The sequence below is a fragment of the Micromys minutus genome (assembly GCF_963924665.1).
Source record: "Micromys minutus genome assembly, chromosome: 1".
NCBI lineage: Eukaryota > Metazoa > Chordata > Mammalia > Rodentia > Muridae > Micromys > Micromys minutus.
Window position 1 is genome coordinate 254,565,339 of NC_137969.1, and position 15,109 is coordinate 254,580,447.

Here is a 15,109-nt window from a genome sequence, read left to right on the forward strand (position 1 = left end):
CCTCTGTCTTATGTGGTGTTTTTCAGGATTTCTTCTTCTACTCTCTAGTCTACGACCCACAGCAGAAGACCCTCCTGGCTGATAAAGGGGAAATTCGTGTAGGAAACCGGTACCAGGCTGACATCACTGACTTGCTGAAGGAAGGTGAGGTTCAGGCTGGGCCAGCAGCATGGAGGCGGCTGGAGTTGAGCTTGTGGCTTTAACCTCGGCTCCGGCTCTTCTAAAGCCTCCTTCCTAGTGGACACTGGCATCCAGCCACAAGTCTCTAACCCTGGAGCTGCCTGTTGACCTCAGATTTCCCTCTGGCAGCTCATTATGAGTTTGATTTTATACTGTGTCTGCTCAGCATGTATTCTGAGCATGACACTCGCAGCCTGGTTTCTGACTTCTGTGTTCTTGTGTTTATGTTTACATGCGTGGGTGTTCTGCCTGCGTGTTTGTCAGTGCACCACTTCTGTGCAGTGCCCCTGGAAATCAGAAGGCATTAGATCCCAGCAACTGGAGTTAGGGAAGCCTGTGAGCAGGGAGTTGTGCCCAGGTTTCCTGGGAGAGCAGTCAGTGCTGTTAGCCACTGAGCCATCTCCCCAGCCCCATTCCATGTTTTTGAGGCAGGTTCTCATTTATATTTATAGCCCAAACTGACCTCAGATTTGCCACCCTCTTGCTTTGGCCTTGAAAGGACTAAGATTACAGCAGCAAGCCATCACACCTGGCTCATAATTTCTACATTCAGTGTGTGTGTGTGTGTGTGTGTGTGTGTGTGTGTGTGTGTGTGTAGAGGTCAGAAGTTAACTTGCTGGAGTCTGTTTTTTCATTTCCCAATGTGAGACTCAGGAATCAGGTCCTTAGTGTACTTTGGAGAACATACGACAATTTGTAGGATTCATTTTTGTCCTAGCATATGGGCTCTGGAGATTGAAGTCAGGTTGTCAGGCTTTAGCAGCAAACACCTTTGCATACTGAGTCATCTCACCAGCCCTTCTCCCTTGGGGGGGTTAAACTTTCATTCATTCATTCATTCATTCATTCATTCATACGTAGGGGTTCAGTGTGGAATGCCCTACAAGAAGTGAGTCCATCCTCGGTGGGCAGCAGAGATCAAATTCAGGTTGTCAGGTTCGGTGGGAAGTGCAAAGCAGATTGACATTGTCTGGCTCTGACCTAGCATCCAAGGTTTACAGGTCCCTCCACATCTCCCTTCAGCAGCCATGGCAGACCCTGATGACCCTGGCCTTTGTCTCCTAGTAAAGCACCAGGCTCTGCCCCAGTCAGGCTCCATATCCCACAAACCGTTGGCTCATCTGGGACTGGAGGTTCTGAGAGAGCATGACTCTGGGCACCAAGTCTCTGAGGCTATTGCTGTTTGGTTGTTTGGTACATGCGAGGACAGCGCTGCCTTGAGTGGCTGGCCCGACACACACTTGTTTCCTGCATTTTCCCTGCTCTTCCTTATGGTTTCTGTTTGGTTGTCTGGTGTTTGTTGGATCTCAGAGTGAGGTGCTAAGCTCACTTGGGTGGCAGCTGGGTTGGGCCTATTGGAGTACATGGGTGCTTTCCTCTGAGTTGTGTATGGGAGGCTGCCCTTTGTTTGCTGACTTCTGTTCGGGGCTTAAGCCTCCTTACCATGTCTCTAACACCTGGGCATCCTGATGCCCATGTGCAGCTTCATAGCCAGAGTCAGCCAGCTGCTGCCTGTTCTTCAGCTTCTTCCCTAAATAACCCCAGTCCTGAAGCTCTATAGACTGGGCCTAAACCATGTCCGGCCTCCTGGGCTGAAGTCATAGTATCTACTTCCTTAGCCTGACTGAGGGAAAGGGTCGGAAGGAAGTCAGAGGCCTCGGCTGTCACAGTCATATGAACTTGAACAGGGACCAGAAAGGTGGGAGAGGTCTCAAAGGTTAGAGGATCTTGCTTTGAGCATCTGTCCCTCAGAATCAAGCAGCTCTAGATGTCCTAGACATTTGTGGGCTCATTGGCAAATGCCAGGAGAACCCATAAGAGAGCCAACCACACTCTGGCTGTAATGCCTGCTAGTTTTTTTTTTTTTTTTTTTTTTTAAAGGCAGGATCTCAGGGGAGTCTTCAACTACCAGAGTAGCTTCTTCCTTCCTAGTCTCTGTAGCCTTTTGACACAAAGGTCAGTGGCTTCCCCATGGTGAAAATTAAGTTTTTAGTGTGTGTGTGTGTGTGTGTGTGTGTGTGTGCACACCTCCTGTCTGGACAAGACCAGAAGTGTTGGATCTCCTGGAGCTGAAGATACTGGTGTTTGTGAGCTGGTACACAGGGGTACTGGAGATTGGAACTTGGGTCCTTTGGAAGAGCAGTACATGCTCCTGCTTGCTGAGCCAGCCCCAGAGTGAGCGTTTTGAATGATAAGAAATGGAATGCTTGCCGTCATTCACTGAGTTTGAAATTTCAAACAGAACGATGTGGGTTGGGTTCCATAGGCAGTCTTTGCTCTCTGTTCCAGGCGATTGCAGATCATTTGCTATGAACAGCAGCTTGGTTTTGGTTTTGGAGACCTTGGAATGCCAAGGGTTGTACCCTGTGAACCCTGATTAAGTGCAGTCTACAGCAAGACCGAAACCCACTCACAACAATGGGGACAATGCTAGTGTACTGGGCCTGGTAGGCTGGAGTTTATAGAGCCCAGCTGTGGTCTGAAAGTACCCGAGAACCTGATGCTCAGGCTCCTCCATTTCTATCACGGTCCTTTCAGGTTCTGCAGTGGCGGGCTTCCAGCTCTGGACCTTATACTTTGTGACTGGCTGATCATAAGACCAGCCCTCATTGCTGTGGCTTGGATTTAGGACCCATAGATAGTAACTCTTCAAGAGGGTCAGGAATATCTCCTTGGAGACATACAGTCCTCCTGTTAGAGAGCTTGCTCAGTGCCCTGACTAGGAACTCAGTGTTCTGTGAGGACTCAAGTGTAGGTTGTTTGTTCATGGCCACATGGTGGGTTGATGCCAAGGGCCAAAGGGGAGTTGATGGGATCTGATGCAAACTTTGAAGCTTGATACCTTCACTAAATTATGAATGTAGCCCTTGGCTGGAGAGTCAGACAGTGGATAACTGTGGGATTTTTCCTGAGGCATTTCCCTAGAGTCATGTCTGGCCTGACTTGTGACAAAATTCTCCTTGGAATTCTCAGACCTGCTATATGCTCTTTATGAGTATACAGTTATTTTATCAGGAATTGTCTGTCTCCTAACTCACAGTACCTGACCCCTTCCCCACAAGGGTTGAGAGGGGTGTGTCAGCTTCCCCTGTAAACCAGCATCTTCTATCACCTGGGGAGGAAGTAGTGCGTGGACCTGGGGAGCAGACAGACCTTTGGTTACACTGGGCATTCTCCACAGCCTTTGCTGTTCTTCCTAAACCACACCTGTTTCCCGTAGGTGAGGAGGACGGCAGAGATCAGTCAAAGCTGGAGACCAAGGTGTGGGAAGCCCACAATCCACTTGTGGATAAGCAGATTGACCAGTTTCTGGTGGTGGCCCGGTGAGTCCAAGCAGGGCCAACAGGATGTTGCCTGGAGCAGTGTGGTGGGTCTTGGGGACATGGAGCCTTAATTTGTACATCCAACATGTTTCTTGCTCAGATCTAAAGTCCACATACAGCCTTTCCAGACTGCAAATATCCCTGGGGTCCTTTGATAAGTGTTCTTAGGCATCTGGGCCTGTATTTTCACTGTGTGCCCTGAGGGCTGTCTCCACCATAGGCAGGTGCTTCTCCCAGGCCTGGGCTAGGACCTAGCTCAAGAGCTTCTGGCTGGCTGAGTGGGAGGCTTGAGGCTGCTTGAAGGAAGGAGGAAGGGCCCCAGAGTCAGTACTGAGCCTCGAGAGGAGTTGAGGCTCAGCAACTCCAGCATGGCCCAGGAGAGGGCCTGTCTACTTTTGCTAGAGAGTGAAGCTTAGGGTTCCCAGGTCTGACGTAGTTCCCAGTGCAGAGGTCTCGAGCAGATACACAGGATAGATACAGAGAATTCTCTCAGCCAGCATTCAGGCATGTTTTGTATGCTGCTTGCCCCTGATTTATTTACACATGGGGACCCATGCCACCAAGATGCATCTATAGCTTCTACCCGTGCTTTTCTAGAGCTGAGCCCCAGAGACTCTCTGGTGGGCATACCACTGGGTCTAGGCCCTCACTGACTTGCCTGGTGGAGGCCATCCCTCCAGGTCAGCTCTGGTGGTTAGTGAGTCTCCTTCTCCCCAGCTCTGTGGGCACCTTTGCACGGGCCCTGGATTGCAGCAGCTCCGTGCGGCAGCCTAGCCTGCACATGAGTGCCGCAGCAGCCTCCCGAGACATCACCCTGGTGAGTGGACCACTTACCACCTCCTGCTCTCTTCTGGGGTCCAGCACCCACCTAGGTACAGAGGGTCCTAGCAAGGTAACTGAGGACCCAGGATTCCAGCCTCTCCTGGTATACCTTAGATTTATCTAACATGCTAAAGAGTTAGGGAGGGGTTCCCCCTAGGGGCCTCAGCAGTGACCTGAAGGGGTGGGGGATGTGGGGTCACATCTCAGTGCAGGAAGATTCTCCTTAGAGCCTGGGGACAGCCTGGACCCAGAGAACCCTCTGTCTTGCAGTTCCATGCTATGGACACGCTGCACAAGAACATCTACGACATCTCCAAGGCCATCTCAGCCCTCGTGCCTCAGGGTGGGCCAGTGCTCTGCAGAGATGAGATGGAGGAGTGGTCAGCATCAGAAGCCAACCTTTTTGAGGAAGCTCTGGAAAAATATGGGAAAGATTTCACAGACATTCAGCAAGATTTTGTAAGTGCTTAAGTAGGTTGGCTGCCAGGTTCCATCTCTTGTCCAGGCCAATGCATTTCCTGTTATGGCCAGGCCTCTGCCCTCTCAGTACAGGGATGGTCTGCCCATCAGAGCAGCCATAGGAGCTCACTGGAGCTAGGATGCTACTGTGGTGGAGGTTCTCTTGGAAGCATTCTCAAGACTTAACAGTTGCCCGAACTTGCTTTTGTTTCGTTCTTAACTGAGCCAAATCTCACTCCTGTGCAGTTCTAGCAAATCTTCAGGGTCTTAAATGTGGGGGGGCCAAGTTCTCACCCCCCCCTCAAAAAACAACCTTAGAAAAGACTGAATAGTGTTAAACTTGACTAAGCCTGCAGGCATGCTGAAGGAGCACATCTGTATGAGGTGAGGCAGCTGGGCCATCTTTATAACAGCCTTGAGGAGGTGGGGTTGCTAGGAGCCAGGATATAGTGAATGGACTACATTATCCATTGGAGCTCCATCAAAATAGTAACAAAACTGAACATGGTGAAACATGCCTATAATCCTAGCACTGAAAAGGCTGAGGCAGGAGAATTGAGTTTGAGACCAGCCTGGGAAACAGTGAGAAACTGCTACAAACAAGCAAATCCGCTCAGTAGCAAACTGGAACCAGGGTGGCAGAGCCAGGAACATGCAGAACGCTAATATAGACTGGAAGCCTGAAGGGGCAGACCTGGGAGGCTCAGGTGCTGGTCATTCCCAGGGCCACAGTGCCACAGTCTCTGCTCAATGGCCTGGCATGTAACTGGGTTAAAAATGCCAACTAAATGAAGTGAGCAAAACCTTTTTAGACAAAAAGTAGATCTAGAAAAATTTGAGGACTGGAGAGATGGTTCAGTGGTTAAGAGCACTGACTGCTCTTCCAGAGGTTCTGAGTTCAATTCCCAGCAACCACATGGTGGCTCACAACCATCTGTAATGAGATCTGATGCCCTCTTCTGGCCTGCAGGCATACATGTGGGCAGAAAGCTGTCTGATGTATACCTAATAAATAAGTAAATTTATTAATTAAAAAAATGAATTCAGTAGGAAGACAGCGATGAAAACGGAGCTGGACAGCTCTGGAGAGTATGTATTTCTAGACACAGTTCAACAGGTAAATGAGTCGATCAGACTCTGGAGAGAAGGCTGACTGGGCCAGAGGACTGAGTGGACCAAGTACAGAAACAGGGTTCTACACAAAACAGACAGACTCATGCCACAGAACACTTTCATGGGTCTCCTCGCAGGAAATTGTTTGTGTAGATAAAGCTGATGAATCTAAAGAGACAATGGGTGCCAGTGACATTTAACTATGGTGTTAGCCTTTAAATCTGAAGCTGCTGGCCTTGGTGTGTAGTCCAGAGGTAGAATGAATCCCTTGTCTGTAGGACACCCTGGGTCTGATTCCTACCACTGCCAAAAGACAAACCAAACCAAACAGTAACTCAAGGGGAGAAGACCAAGAGTGATGTGGCTTGTGGCCCGGGAGCGCCGGAAAGGGGACAGGGTTGGGGGTTGTAGCTATGAGGTGAGAGAGAGAAACCTCAGGCCCTCAGCATTGGAACTAAACACTGATGGGAAGGACAGAGAACATGTGGAAATTAGCCCTGGAGTTCATTAGCCCAGAGAAGCTGCAGGTTTGACTTTCCAACCAAGGTGAAGTGCAGGGTTAAGAATGTGGGTAGTGCAGAGGCTTCTCATTCAAACACATGAGGATGGGTGATTCCAACAAATCCGTCCATCTCTGATCCTTGGGAATTGCCACCAGGTATAATGGTCATTGTTTTAGTTGGGTTTTCAGGGGAAGGGGAAGGTCAGTCGCATATTTACTGTGGGCTTGCTATGCTTAACATTGGGGGAGGGCTACCATTCGTGGGGGGCCTGAAGGGGTTCTCCAAACTGCGTCTGCCATTCTCTTTCTCCTGCGTGGGCAGTCGCCCTGTTCCTGCCACCCATCCCATTGCCTTGTCACTGCAGCTCCCGTGGAAGTCGCTCACCAGCATCATTGAGTACTACTACATGTGGAAGACCACCGACAGATACGTCCAGCAGGTGGGCCGCCCACTCTCCCGACCCACACAGCCCGTCCTCTCCGCCCCCGTATAGCCATATTACATTTGTTGACAATTTCCCAACAGCTTCCTCTTAAGCGCTAGAGCAAAGAGGAAGGAACAAAGTCACAGACTGGGAGGAAGGGACATTTCTGGCCCCTAGCCAGCCTAGTACCACTTCCTGGCCCTAGGCTGGCCAGGAAGGGCCATGTAATGTTTCATGAGTTTTCTCCAAGGATGCCAGTGATGAAGAAGCAATGGCGTCCCTCTTCCTGTGGTCCCCCAGCTTCTCTGGCCAGCCTAGTGACCTCCCTAACCCTCTGTTTTGTTTAAAGAAACGTTTGAAAGCAGCTGAAGCAGAGAGCAAGTTAAAGCAGGTTTATATTCCCAACTAGTAAGTCCTACTTTTATGTTGGTGGGGGCTGGTGGAGGGTGGGTGGTGGGCCTAGGACTCCGGTCAAGCGGCCTCCTGAGTAAGCTGAAGAACCTCTGCCCCCCCTTTCCTGAGCTTGCTCCACTGGGGAGGAGGGATCAGGGTTTAAGCTTTTTTGGCCCAGGAGTCAAGATGGGTTAGTGCTGAGCATTTTGGGATATGGCAGCTGAAACACAGTAGACCAGAGGGTACAGGGATGTCTGTGGGGTACAGACACCCCAGGGCACCTGTGACTGATCCTTCTCCTCCATCAGTAACAAGCCAAACCCAAACCAGATCAGCGTCAACAGTGTCAAGGCCAGTGTAGTGAATGGCACAGGGACACCAGGCCAGAGCCCGGGGGCCGGTCGGGCCTGCGAGAGCTGTTACAGTAAGTGCTGTACCTGGCTGGCACCCATCCTGGGCAGCAGGGGCCACGGGAATGCCACCATGTGGCTGTAGACCCCTGTTCCCAAACCTGGAATGACTCACCGTAATGGGGCTGCAGTGGTGGTGGGGTAGTTTGGAAGAGTTCCTCAGGAGTATGAGGTGGACCCACTATGGTCTTGAGCCAGGGGGTGGGATGGCTGTGGTGGTGGTGGGGACACTGTGGGATGCTCTCTGCACCGTTGGTTCTGCTTAAGAATCCGTCTATTTCCAACTTTGTTGTCCGTAGCCACACAGTCTTACCAGTGGTATTCTTGGGGTCCCCCTAACATGCAGTGTCGCCTCTGCGCATCTTGTTGGACATATTGGAAGAAATATGGTGGCTTGAAAATGCCAACCCGGTTAGATGGAGAGAGACCGGGACCAAATCGCAATAACATGGTAAGTGGGACACACCATACCTATCTGTCACCTGCTGCATGTCAGCCTTGGGTCCTTGGCTTGCAGTCACATTGCTGTATTGGGGCGCTATGCCCCATTCCACAGAGTCCCCATGGTATCCCAGCTCGGAGCAGTGGGAGCCCCAAGTTTGCCATGAAGACAAGGCAGGCCTTCTACCTGCATACTACCAAGTTGACACGCATTGCCCGGCGCTTGTGCCGTGAGATCCTACGTCCATGGCATGCTGCACGCCACCCCTACATGCCCATCAACAGTGCAGCAATCAAGGCTGAATGTGAGTCTCCTGTTCTCTTTCCTGGGGCTAGCAGGAGCCACACACAAGCAGGGTGTCCAGGTTGGAGTGCAGGTAAGGCCCTGGCTCTTGGGGAACATAGGTCTTCATTATACATTGTCCTCTTCAGGCACAGCGCGGCTGCCCGAAGCTTCCCAGAGCCCACTGGTGCTGAAGCAGGTAGTACGGAAGCCCCTGGAGGCCGTGCTCCGGTATCTTGGTAAGTTGGACAGGCGGGACATAGGTTTCTAGTTCTCATCCTAGCACCCTGTCTAGCAGACAGTCACCTAGGTGATACTATGCCAGGCTCAGGAATATCCACAGAGAGCTGTGTTGCTTCCTGTTCCCTCCAGGTCCTAAGTTTCAGACCCTTTGGTTTTAACCTTCCTGGCATATCCAGCAGCCTATGTCCTGACTAAAGTTTTTGTCTAAGACAGGGTCTCTCTACGTAGCCCTGGCTATCCTGGAACTACATAAACCAGGCTGGCCTCAAACTCGAGATCCTTCTGCCTCTTCCTCCCAAGTGCTGTCATTAAAGGGGTGTGCCACCACTGACTTCTGTCTGGGGTTTTTACTAGGCATAATCCTACCAGCAAGTCCTCAGGGCAGGGTGGATACCTGCTGCTGCAGGGAGGCCTCTCCCCAACATAGGACAGCATTGGAGGCTTCCGTGAGCCCTTGCTGGCCAAGGTGCTTGTCTGGCGAGCAGCCTTGCAGGGATAACTCCTTGCTTGTGTGTTTGGGGGCTGTTGATTTCTCAGCAGTCTTCCTGGCCATTTAGGAGTGGCACATCATAAAGCTGAGCCAGATGCTTGGGGTCACTTGTGTCAGTCCTTCAGCATGGAGTCAACAGTCCTTCTAGAAAGAACATTCCAGAACCGTAAGCTAAGTGTGTTCATTACAGACACAAGTGTCTGGCTTTGCTCCCTGGGTCCTGGGCCCCAGAACCAGCCTCACCCAGGAGGTGTGGTCAGTGCCAAGACCTGCCTTCTGTGGGTTGGGTCCTTGCTCTGGACAGTAGCCAGCCTTCTGCCATCAGACCCGGTGGCCTGGATGTGGATGCTGTCTGATGGCACTGCTGTGTTTATGGGCTGTGTCTGGATCTTGTAAGCTCTTGGCCCTTACCCAGCTGTCCTGTCCAAGGCAGTGGGCTAGGCTCCACTTGGCTGTCACCTTTCCTGAAGATATCCTAGGTAGCCCTCCTGCTAACAGTGTTTGACCCCTGGCTTCAGTGAGCTCTGGTAGCGTAGTAACTGCTTCCCTCTAGCCTAATCAATGGGGCTTTAGGGTAGGAGGTATTATTACTGCATGGAACCTCCTGTACTATTTCTGAACCACACCCTTACCTCTTTCATTTCCACAGAGACCCATCCCCGCCCACCTAAGCCTGACCCCGTGAAGAGTTCATCCAGTGTGCTTAGCAGTCTGACCCCTGCCAAGTCAGCCCCTGTCATCAACAACGGCTCCCCTACCATCCTGGGCAAGAGGAGCTATGAGCAGCACAATGGGGTAGATGGTGAGTCTAAGCTTAGGGACTGACCCTGTAAAGACAGATCTGCTGGGAGCTGCAGGGCTGGCCCTCTAAGGAAGTCAGGCCTCCTGAGGGCCGTGGGACTAGGGCTAGCCCTGGAGCTCCACGTGACCCTTATCCAATCGGCTGTCTTAGTTGATGGTGTTTTCTCTCCCTCTCTCTCCTGTTCCTGGGCACTGCCAGGCAACATGAAGAAGCGCCTCTTGATGCCCAGTAGGGGTAAGGCCTGGGGTGGCCGCTGGTGGGGTGCTGTGGCCAAGTCCTGTCGTGATGCCTGTGTGTACTGTCTGCTAGCAGACTGGGCGGTTCAGGGCACGTACAGGGGCAATCCACACAGACCCAGGCCACAGCCCATACTTCCGTGCTCCTGTAGACTCATCTCTTGGTAGAGGGCCCACGAACCCTGGGTCTCTGGCCGTGGCCCGTCTTGGCCTGAGCCATGGTGGACTGTCCTTGCACGAGGCCCCTGGTGCCCCCACTGCTACCGCGCTGTGACTGCTCGCATGCCTTCAGCCTTGCTTGTAGGGCTGCTAGTGCTACCTGCAATTTTTGTGTGCCCTGCCTGATGGGGACAGTAGGGATGGGTTGGTGGCTGAGCTTACAAACGGCCCTGTGTCTGCTGAGGATTAGTTTGGAGTCTGCTGATGGGGTAAGGGTTGTGGGGCACAAGCCTACTCTGGGTATGAGGGATAGCACCAAGTCTGGACGTCAGTGTGGGAAATAGCCAGCCAGCATGAGCCTGCTCAGGGCCCTTCCCCAGCTGTCAGGACAAGAGCCCAGGAGGGAGGAAGCAGTGGGCAGCAATTGTCTAACTGTACCTTATTCCCTCAGGACACTCCCTCTCAAGGTTACTTTGGAAGTTTGCCAACTGTCAGGTACCCAAGCAGGCATATCCCTTTTGTGTGGCTATGGGACTGGCCATGTTATCTACACCTCAGTCCAGGGGCCCAGGCATGGCCTCTCCAGACCTTGCTTCTGGTTTCTGTAAAGAGCTGTTCAATTCCACTGCATTTTTTTGAAGTCTGTCATGCAGACTTAGGTCTGTCCTGCAATGGGTACCCAACTGGGATGTAGTAGGAACTCATTGGCCTGTGAGTGGTCTAGGCAGCTCCCGTGTCAGGGGTCTAGCCACAAGAGAAGTGACTGCCTGCCCTGAAATTGTAAAGCTAGGCCTCAGTACTGTAACTAGTGTAGGAACCACAGGCTGACTGGCTAGAGATAGCCTCAGCCTTCTAGTGGTGTGCCTCAGGCCTGGGCCTTGCATAAATAAACCGGGCACATGGGAACTCTGGGCAAGGCGCTAGCCCCTGGCACCCAAGGTTCTTAACTCACTAACCCCTGCCCCGTACTGCCTGCTGCTCTGCCCTGCGGCTTAGCTGCCACGTGCATGCGGCTCACTCTAACTACAGTGTGTGTCTTCTCTCTCTGCCGCCTCGTCACTCTGGCAGGCACTTACCTGGGTAAGTAGCTCACGAGGTTGGGGTCCCCGGAGGTGCAGTGAGCACGTTGTCCCTGTCTGGCTGTTACAGACCAGGAAAGAGCTCCCTGAAAGTCAGATGAGTTGCTAAGGAAAGGCTGGCTCCAGGACTCTGGAGTGGGGGCAGATTGCAGGTAGAGAGGCTGCTGCTTCTTAGAGGCAGGCCGGGCTGTAACCTCACACTTGAGACTGAAGCTAGGAGGATCTTGGGTTCCAGGTAGGTGGGAGACATAAGGTCCTGTCTCAAAGAATTTTTTTATTTAAAGAAGAGGTAGATCTCTGATGAGCAGTGTCTGGTGGTTGGCAGACTGTTGGGGCCCAGTGGCACTAGCCAGGCATGGTAGAGGAGTCCTTGTTTGTTCCCTGCCTGGGGCCAGGCCATCCAGAGACCTGTTTGGCACACATACTTAAACATGGTAACAGATCTGGGACGCAATGCTTCCTGATGTGGACCGCAGCTGGCACTCCTGCTGGGGTGGGATGCCAAAGCCTAGTTTGCTCTCAGCCTTCATTCCAGTGACATCTCAGTTTCTTCTTAGGCTCTCAGCCTATACGCATGCTGCTGTCATCAGAGATGTTTCCTACCTAGCATCTGTTAGCATTTGAACAAGCAGCAGACAAATGGTGCTTTAAGAAGGGATAGGGGTGATGTACATACGGCCCTGCAGCTGCTGCTTGATGTCCACAGACTTCACTTTTCTTAGCCTGGTATCAGATCTGAGACCTCTGGCCTCCTACCTGGAGCCCAAAGTGCCAAACTGCCAAATCTTCTCTGGCCAGGATATACATATAAGGTGGCCTCGGGTGGTCAGAGGTATGGGACTACCTGGGCTAGCCCTTTGGGTGTGGGCTTTGGTTGGAGGGGTAGTCTCAGGAGGCCCATCCCCCACCTTCATCTTCATGGCTTGGACTTGGAAGCACTGGCAGTCAGTGTGGATGCTGAGCGTACTTCCCCTGCTCTGGCCTCACTTTGTGCTCTCTTCCATCAGGTCTGGCAAACCATGGACAGACCAGGCACATGGTAAGAATGGGTGACTGGAGGCTTGGCTTGCTTCAGTGTGTGCACACATCCCTCCAGGTGTTGGGTAGTTCCACTCCTCACCAGGTGCCACGGAGAGCATCTGGGAAACCTAACAGATAGTGTAGACCTGGTGCATTCAGGTCTCTACAGCCCTCCAGGTGCTCCCTACCTGAGTTGGCTACGGAACCTTGAGGCCTGGCTGCCCAGGACGTTGGGGTCTTGGGCTCGGGGTTATAAGGTAAGGTCAGGGTACTGTCTTCTTGTGTTCATCCATCTTGTTTACCACAGGGACCAAGTCGGAACCTCCTGCTTAATGGGAAGTCCTACCCCACCAAAGTGCGCCTAATCCGTGGTGGCTCCCTGCCTCCAGTCAAGCGGCGGCGAATGAACTGGATTGATGCCCCAGATGATGTATTTTACATGGCCACCGAGGAGACCAGGTTGGAGCCTTTCCTGGGACAGGGCAGGATGGGAGTCTTCAGCTACCACCTTCTGGTTTTTACTGCCTTTCCTCTTCCCACAGGAAAATCCGAAAGCTGCTCTCATCCTCAGAAACCAAGCGTGCTGCCCGCCGGCCCTACAAGCCCATTGCCCTGCGCCAGAGCCAGGCCCTGCCGCTGCGGCCGCCCCCACCTGCACCAGTCAATGATGAGCCCATTGTCATTGAGGACTAGGCGGTCACCCACGGTGGCCTGCCTGGGCCCCTCCATCAGCCCCAGAGTATCCAGTGAGGCCTGCAGAGGCCAAGCGGCCTCCCTCCCCTACCAGACTGCCGCCCACCCCACCCTGTTTCCGTAGCGCCCCAACTCCCGCCCTCACATGCAGAGAAACTGCTCCTCTGGTGGACATGCGGGGGAAGAAGTGTGTTCTAACTTATTCCAAGACACCGAGGAGTCTTTTTTAGCTTTGTGTTTACTTTCTGGCTGGAGCAGAGATGAGGAATGCCCTGGGCCTTGTGCTGCAGGGCTTCTCAACCGGGGTGGGCTCTAAGGTTTTGTTGTGTTCTGTTGAAGGTGCCATTTTAAATTTTATTTTTATTACTTTTTTGTAGATGAACTTGAGCTCTGTAACTTACACCTGGAATGTTAGGATTGGTGCAGCCAGCAGCGGCCAAGCTGCCTGGCAGGGTTGGGCCCTTGTCTTTTCAAGTAATTTTCATATTAAACAAAAACAAAGAAAAAAATCTCATAAAAAGGAAAACCCCAGCAAGCCCTTGTGTGTCTTTTGTTCCCAGTCCCTCTTCTGGCTTAGGGCCTTGAGCCCACCCTGCTTCGATACCGGAATAGCCAGGGCATCCCGTGGCAGATACGTGGTCAGGCCCAGGAAGATGGGCAGTAGCCACAAGCTAGGGTCAGCTCAGTGCTGGGGATCTTACTCCGGCCGGCAGGGTGTTCTGCTCTGAGACCTGTCTACAGGCATCTGGCCCAGTGCCCGCTGCCCTTCCAAGGGGGACTTGCCACAGGACTACCACTGCAGATGAAGCTGTGCTGAGACAGTGCCTCACACGCCATGAGAGCTGACCCGCCCTGAGGCCCCACAGCTTTTTTCTAGCACGGTTTTTTACCTGGGTCAGCTTGGCACAGACGCTTAAGGCCCAGGGCCCACCCCTTGCCAACAGATCCCTTGTCCCAGCTGTCAGGCTTTCTGTGCTGAGCCTCGCTGCCCTGGCAGGTATACTTTTCTCAAGAATTTGCTCATATTTCTGCTCAGAAATCCTATCTCCGCCTGCGCCGATCCTTGCAGGCCTGGAGACAGGTGTGGGCCTGGCCAGCTACTGTAGGGAGGAGGTCTGGCTCTGTAGACCATCATCCTTCAGGCTGCTGCCTCTCAGCTGGCCAAGAAAAGGGTCAGATAGACCTTTTCTGGGAACAGTGGAGTCTTTGGGCCCCTGCCTCCTGCTTTTGCCTCACAGGCGCCTGTGATATGTGGAAATCTCAGACGGGATTAAAATAGAAACCATTTATGTTCCCACTTGGGATATAGATAAGGGTATCTTGGCTTCCCTGAGCTTGTGATGGGGCTTATCGGGGACAGGCCAGGTGTCTGGGACACTGCTGTGACATATGCCCTACTCATGTCCCTAGGGTCATTGGGTTTCTCCCAGTTGATCTGGCCTCTACTTCATCCTCCACTACTGGAGAACTCTAGGCTTCAAGGACCTGCTGTGAGTCCTTTTCCCATCTGGGAGTCTGCAGGGAGCATGGCTCAAGCAAGGTTACAGATGAAGCCCCTTCTGATCCAGTTCCCTCAGCTTTCCTCAGGCACATGTCTTCTTCCAAAGACTGTCCTTTTTAGAATTCAGGCTGGGTGCTGAGATATTCCTAAGTGGGTTCCAGTTCCCCTATAGAAACAGGGCCACATGTGTCTACCTCTGGCTGATTGGACATCAAAGCCACGGTGAAGCCTGGGAAGTGGACATAGGCTGGTGGCTTATGGGCCCAGGGAAGTAATTACCTTCTACCCTGAAGCCTGTTAGTGAGGAAAGCGGGGAGGACCCATTCTACGACAGTCAGGCAGTCATGACCCGACAGGCTGGTGCTGGCTTGAAGCCTCTCCTACATCAGTCTGCCTACCTGCCCAGGACATAGCTCAGAGCTTTTATTCCATGCCTTGTCATGCCTCCCCATGGGTTCCCTCCAGTAGATCTGTGACCCTGCCCTAGGTGACAAGACGCATGGAGATAGAATTCCAAGGGATTTCTTAACTTGGG

At 52.5% G+C, this 15,109-nt stretch overlaps 1 protein-coding gene and 1 pseudogene across 6 annotated transcripts in view; one reads left to right on the forward strand and one right to left on the reverse strand.

Annotated features, from left to right (window-relative positions):
* Positions 1-13,597, forward strand: part of MTA1 (metastasis associated 1) — a 37,554-nt gene extending 23,957 nt beyond the window's left edge. For 2 of the 5 annotated variants that reach the window (XM_080934982.1, XM_080934984.1), the window contains 15 exons: positions 27-144; positions 3,401-3,503; positions 4,221-4,320; positions 4,596-4,784; positions 6,765-6,839; positions 7,174-7,232; positions 7,526-7,641; positions 7,927-8,078; positions 8,184-8,373; positions 8,501-8,590; positions 9,734-9,886; positions 10,037-10,120; positions 12,368-12,399; positions 12,688-12,839; positions 12,923-13,597. In XM_080934982.1, coding sequence (XP_080791108.1) covers positions 27-144; positions 3,401-3,503; positions 4,221-4,320; positions 4,596-4,784; positions 6,765-6,839; positions 7,174-7,232; positions 7,526-7,641; positions 7,927-8,078; positions 8,184-8,373; positions 8,501-8,590; positions 9,734-9,886; positions 10,037-10,120; positions 12,368-12,399; positions 12,688-12,839; positions 12,923-13,073 — 1,764 coding nt within the window. In that variant the 3' untranslated portion in view covers positions 13,074-13,597. Of the gene's footprint in view, positions 1-26; positions 145-3,400; positions 3,504-4,220; positions 4,321-4,595; positions 4,785-6,764; positions 6,840-7,173; positions 7,233-7,525; positions 7,642-7,926; positions 8,079-8,183; positions 8,374-8,500; positions 8,591-9,733; positions 9,887-10,036; positions 10,121-12,367; positions 12,400-12,687; positions 12,840-12,922 lie in introns of those variants that run through there. The other 3 variants (XM_080934983.1, XM_080934985.1, XM_080934986.1) reach the window with 2 other exon arrangements.
* The window catches only part of LOC308418039 (transmembrane protein 11, mitochondrial-like), a 444,261-nt pseudogene that overhangs the window by 361,127 nt on the left and 68,025 nt on the right, over positions 1-15,109 (reverse strand). The window lies entirely within an intron of this gene.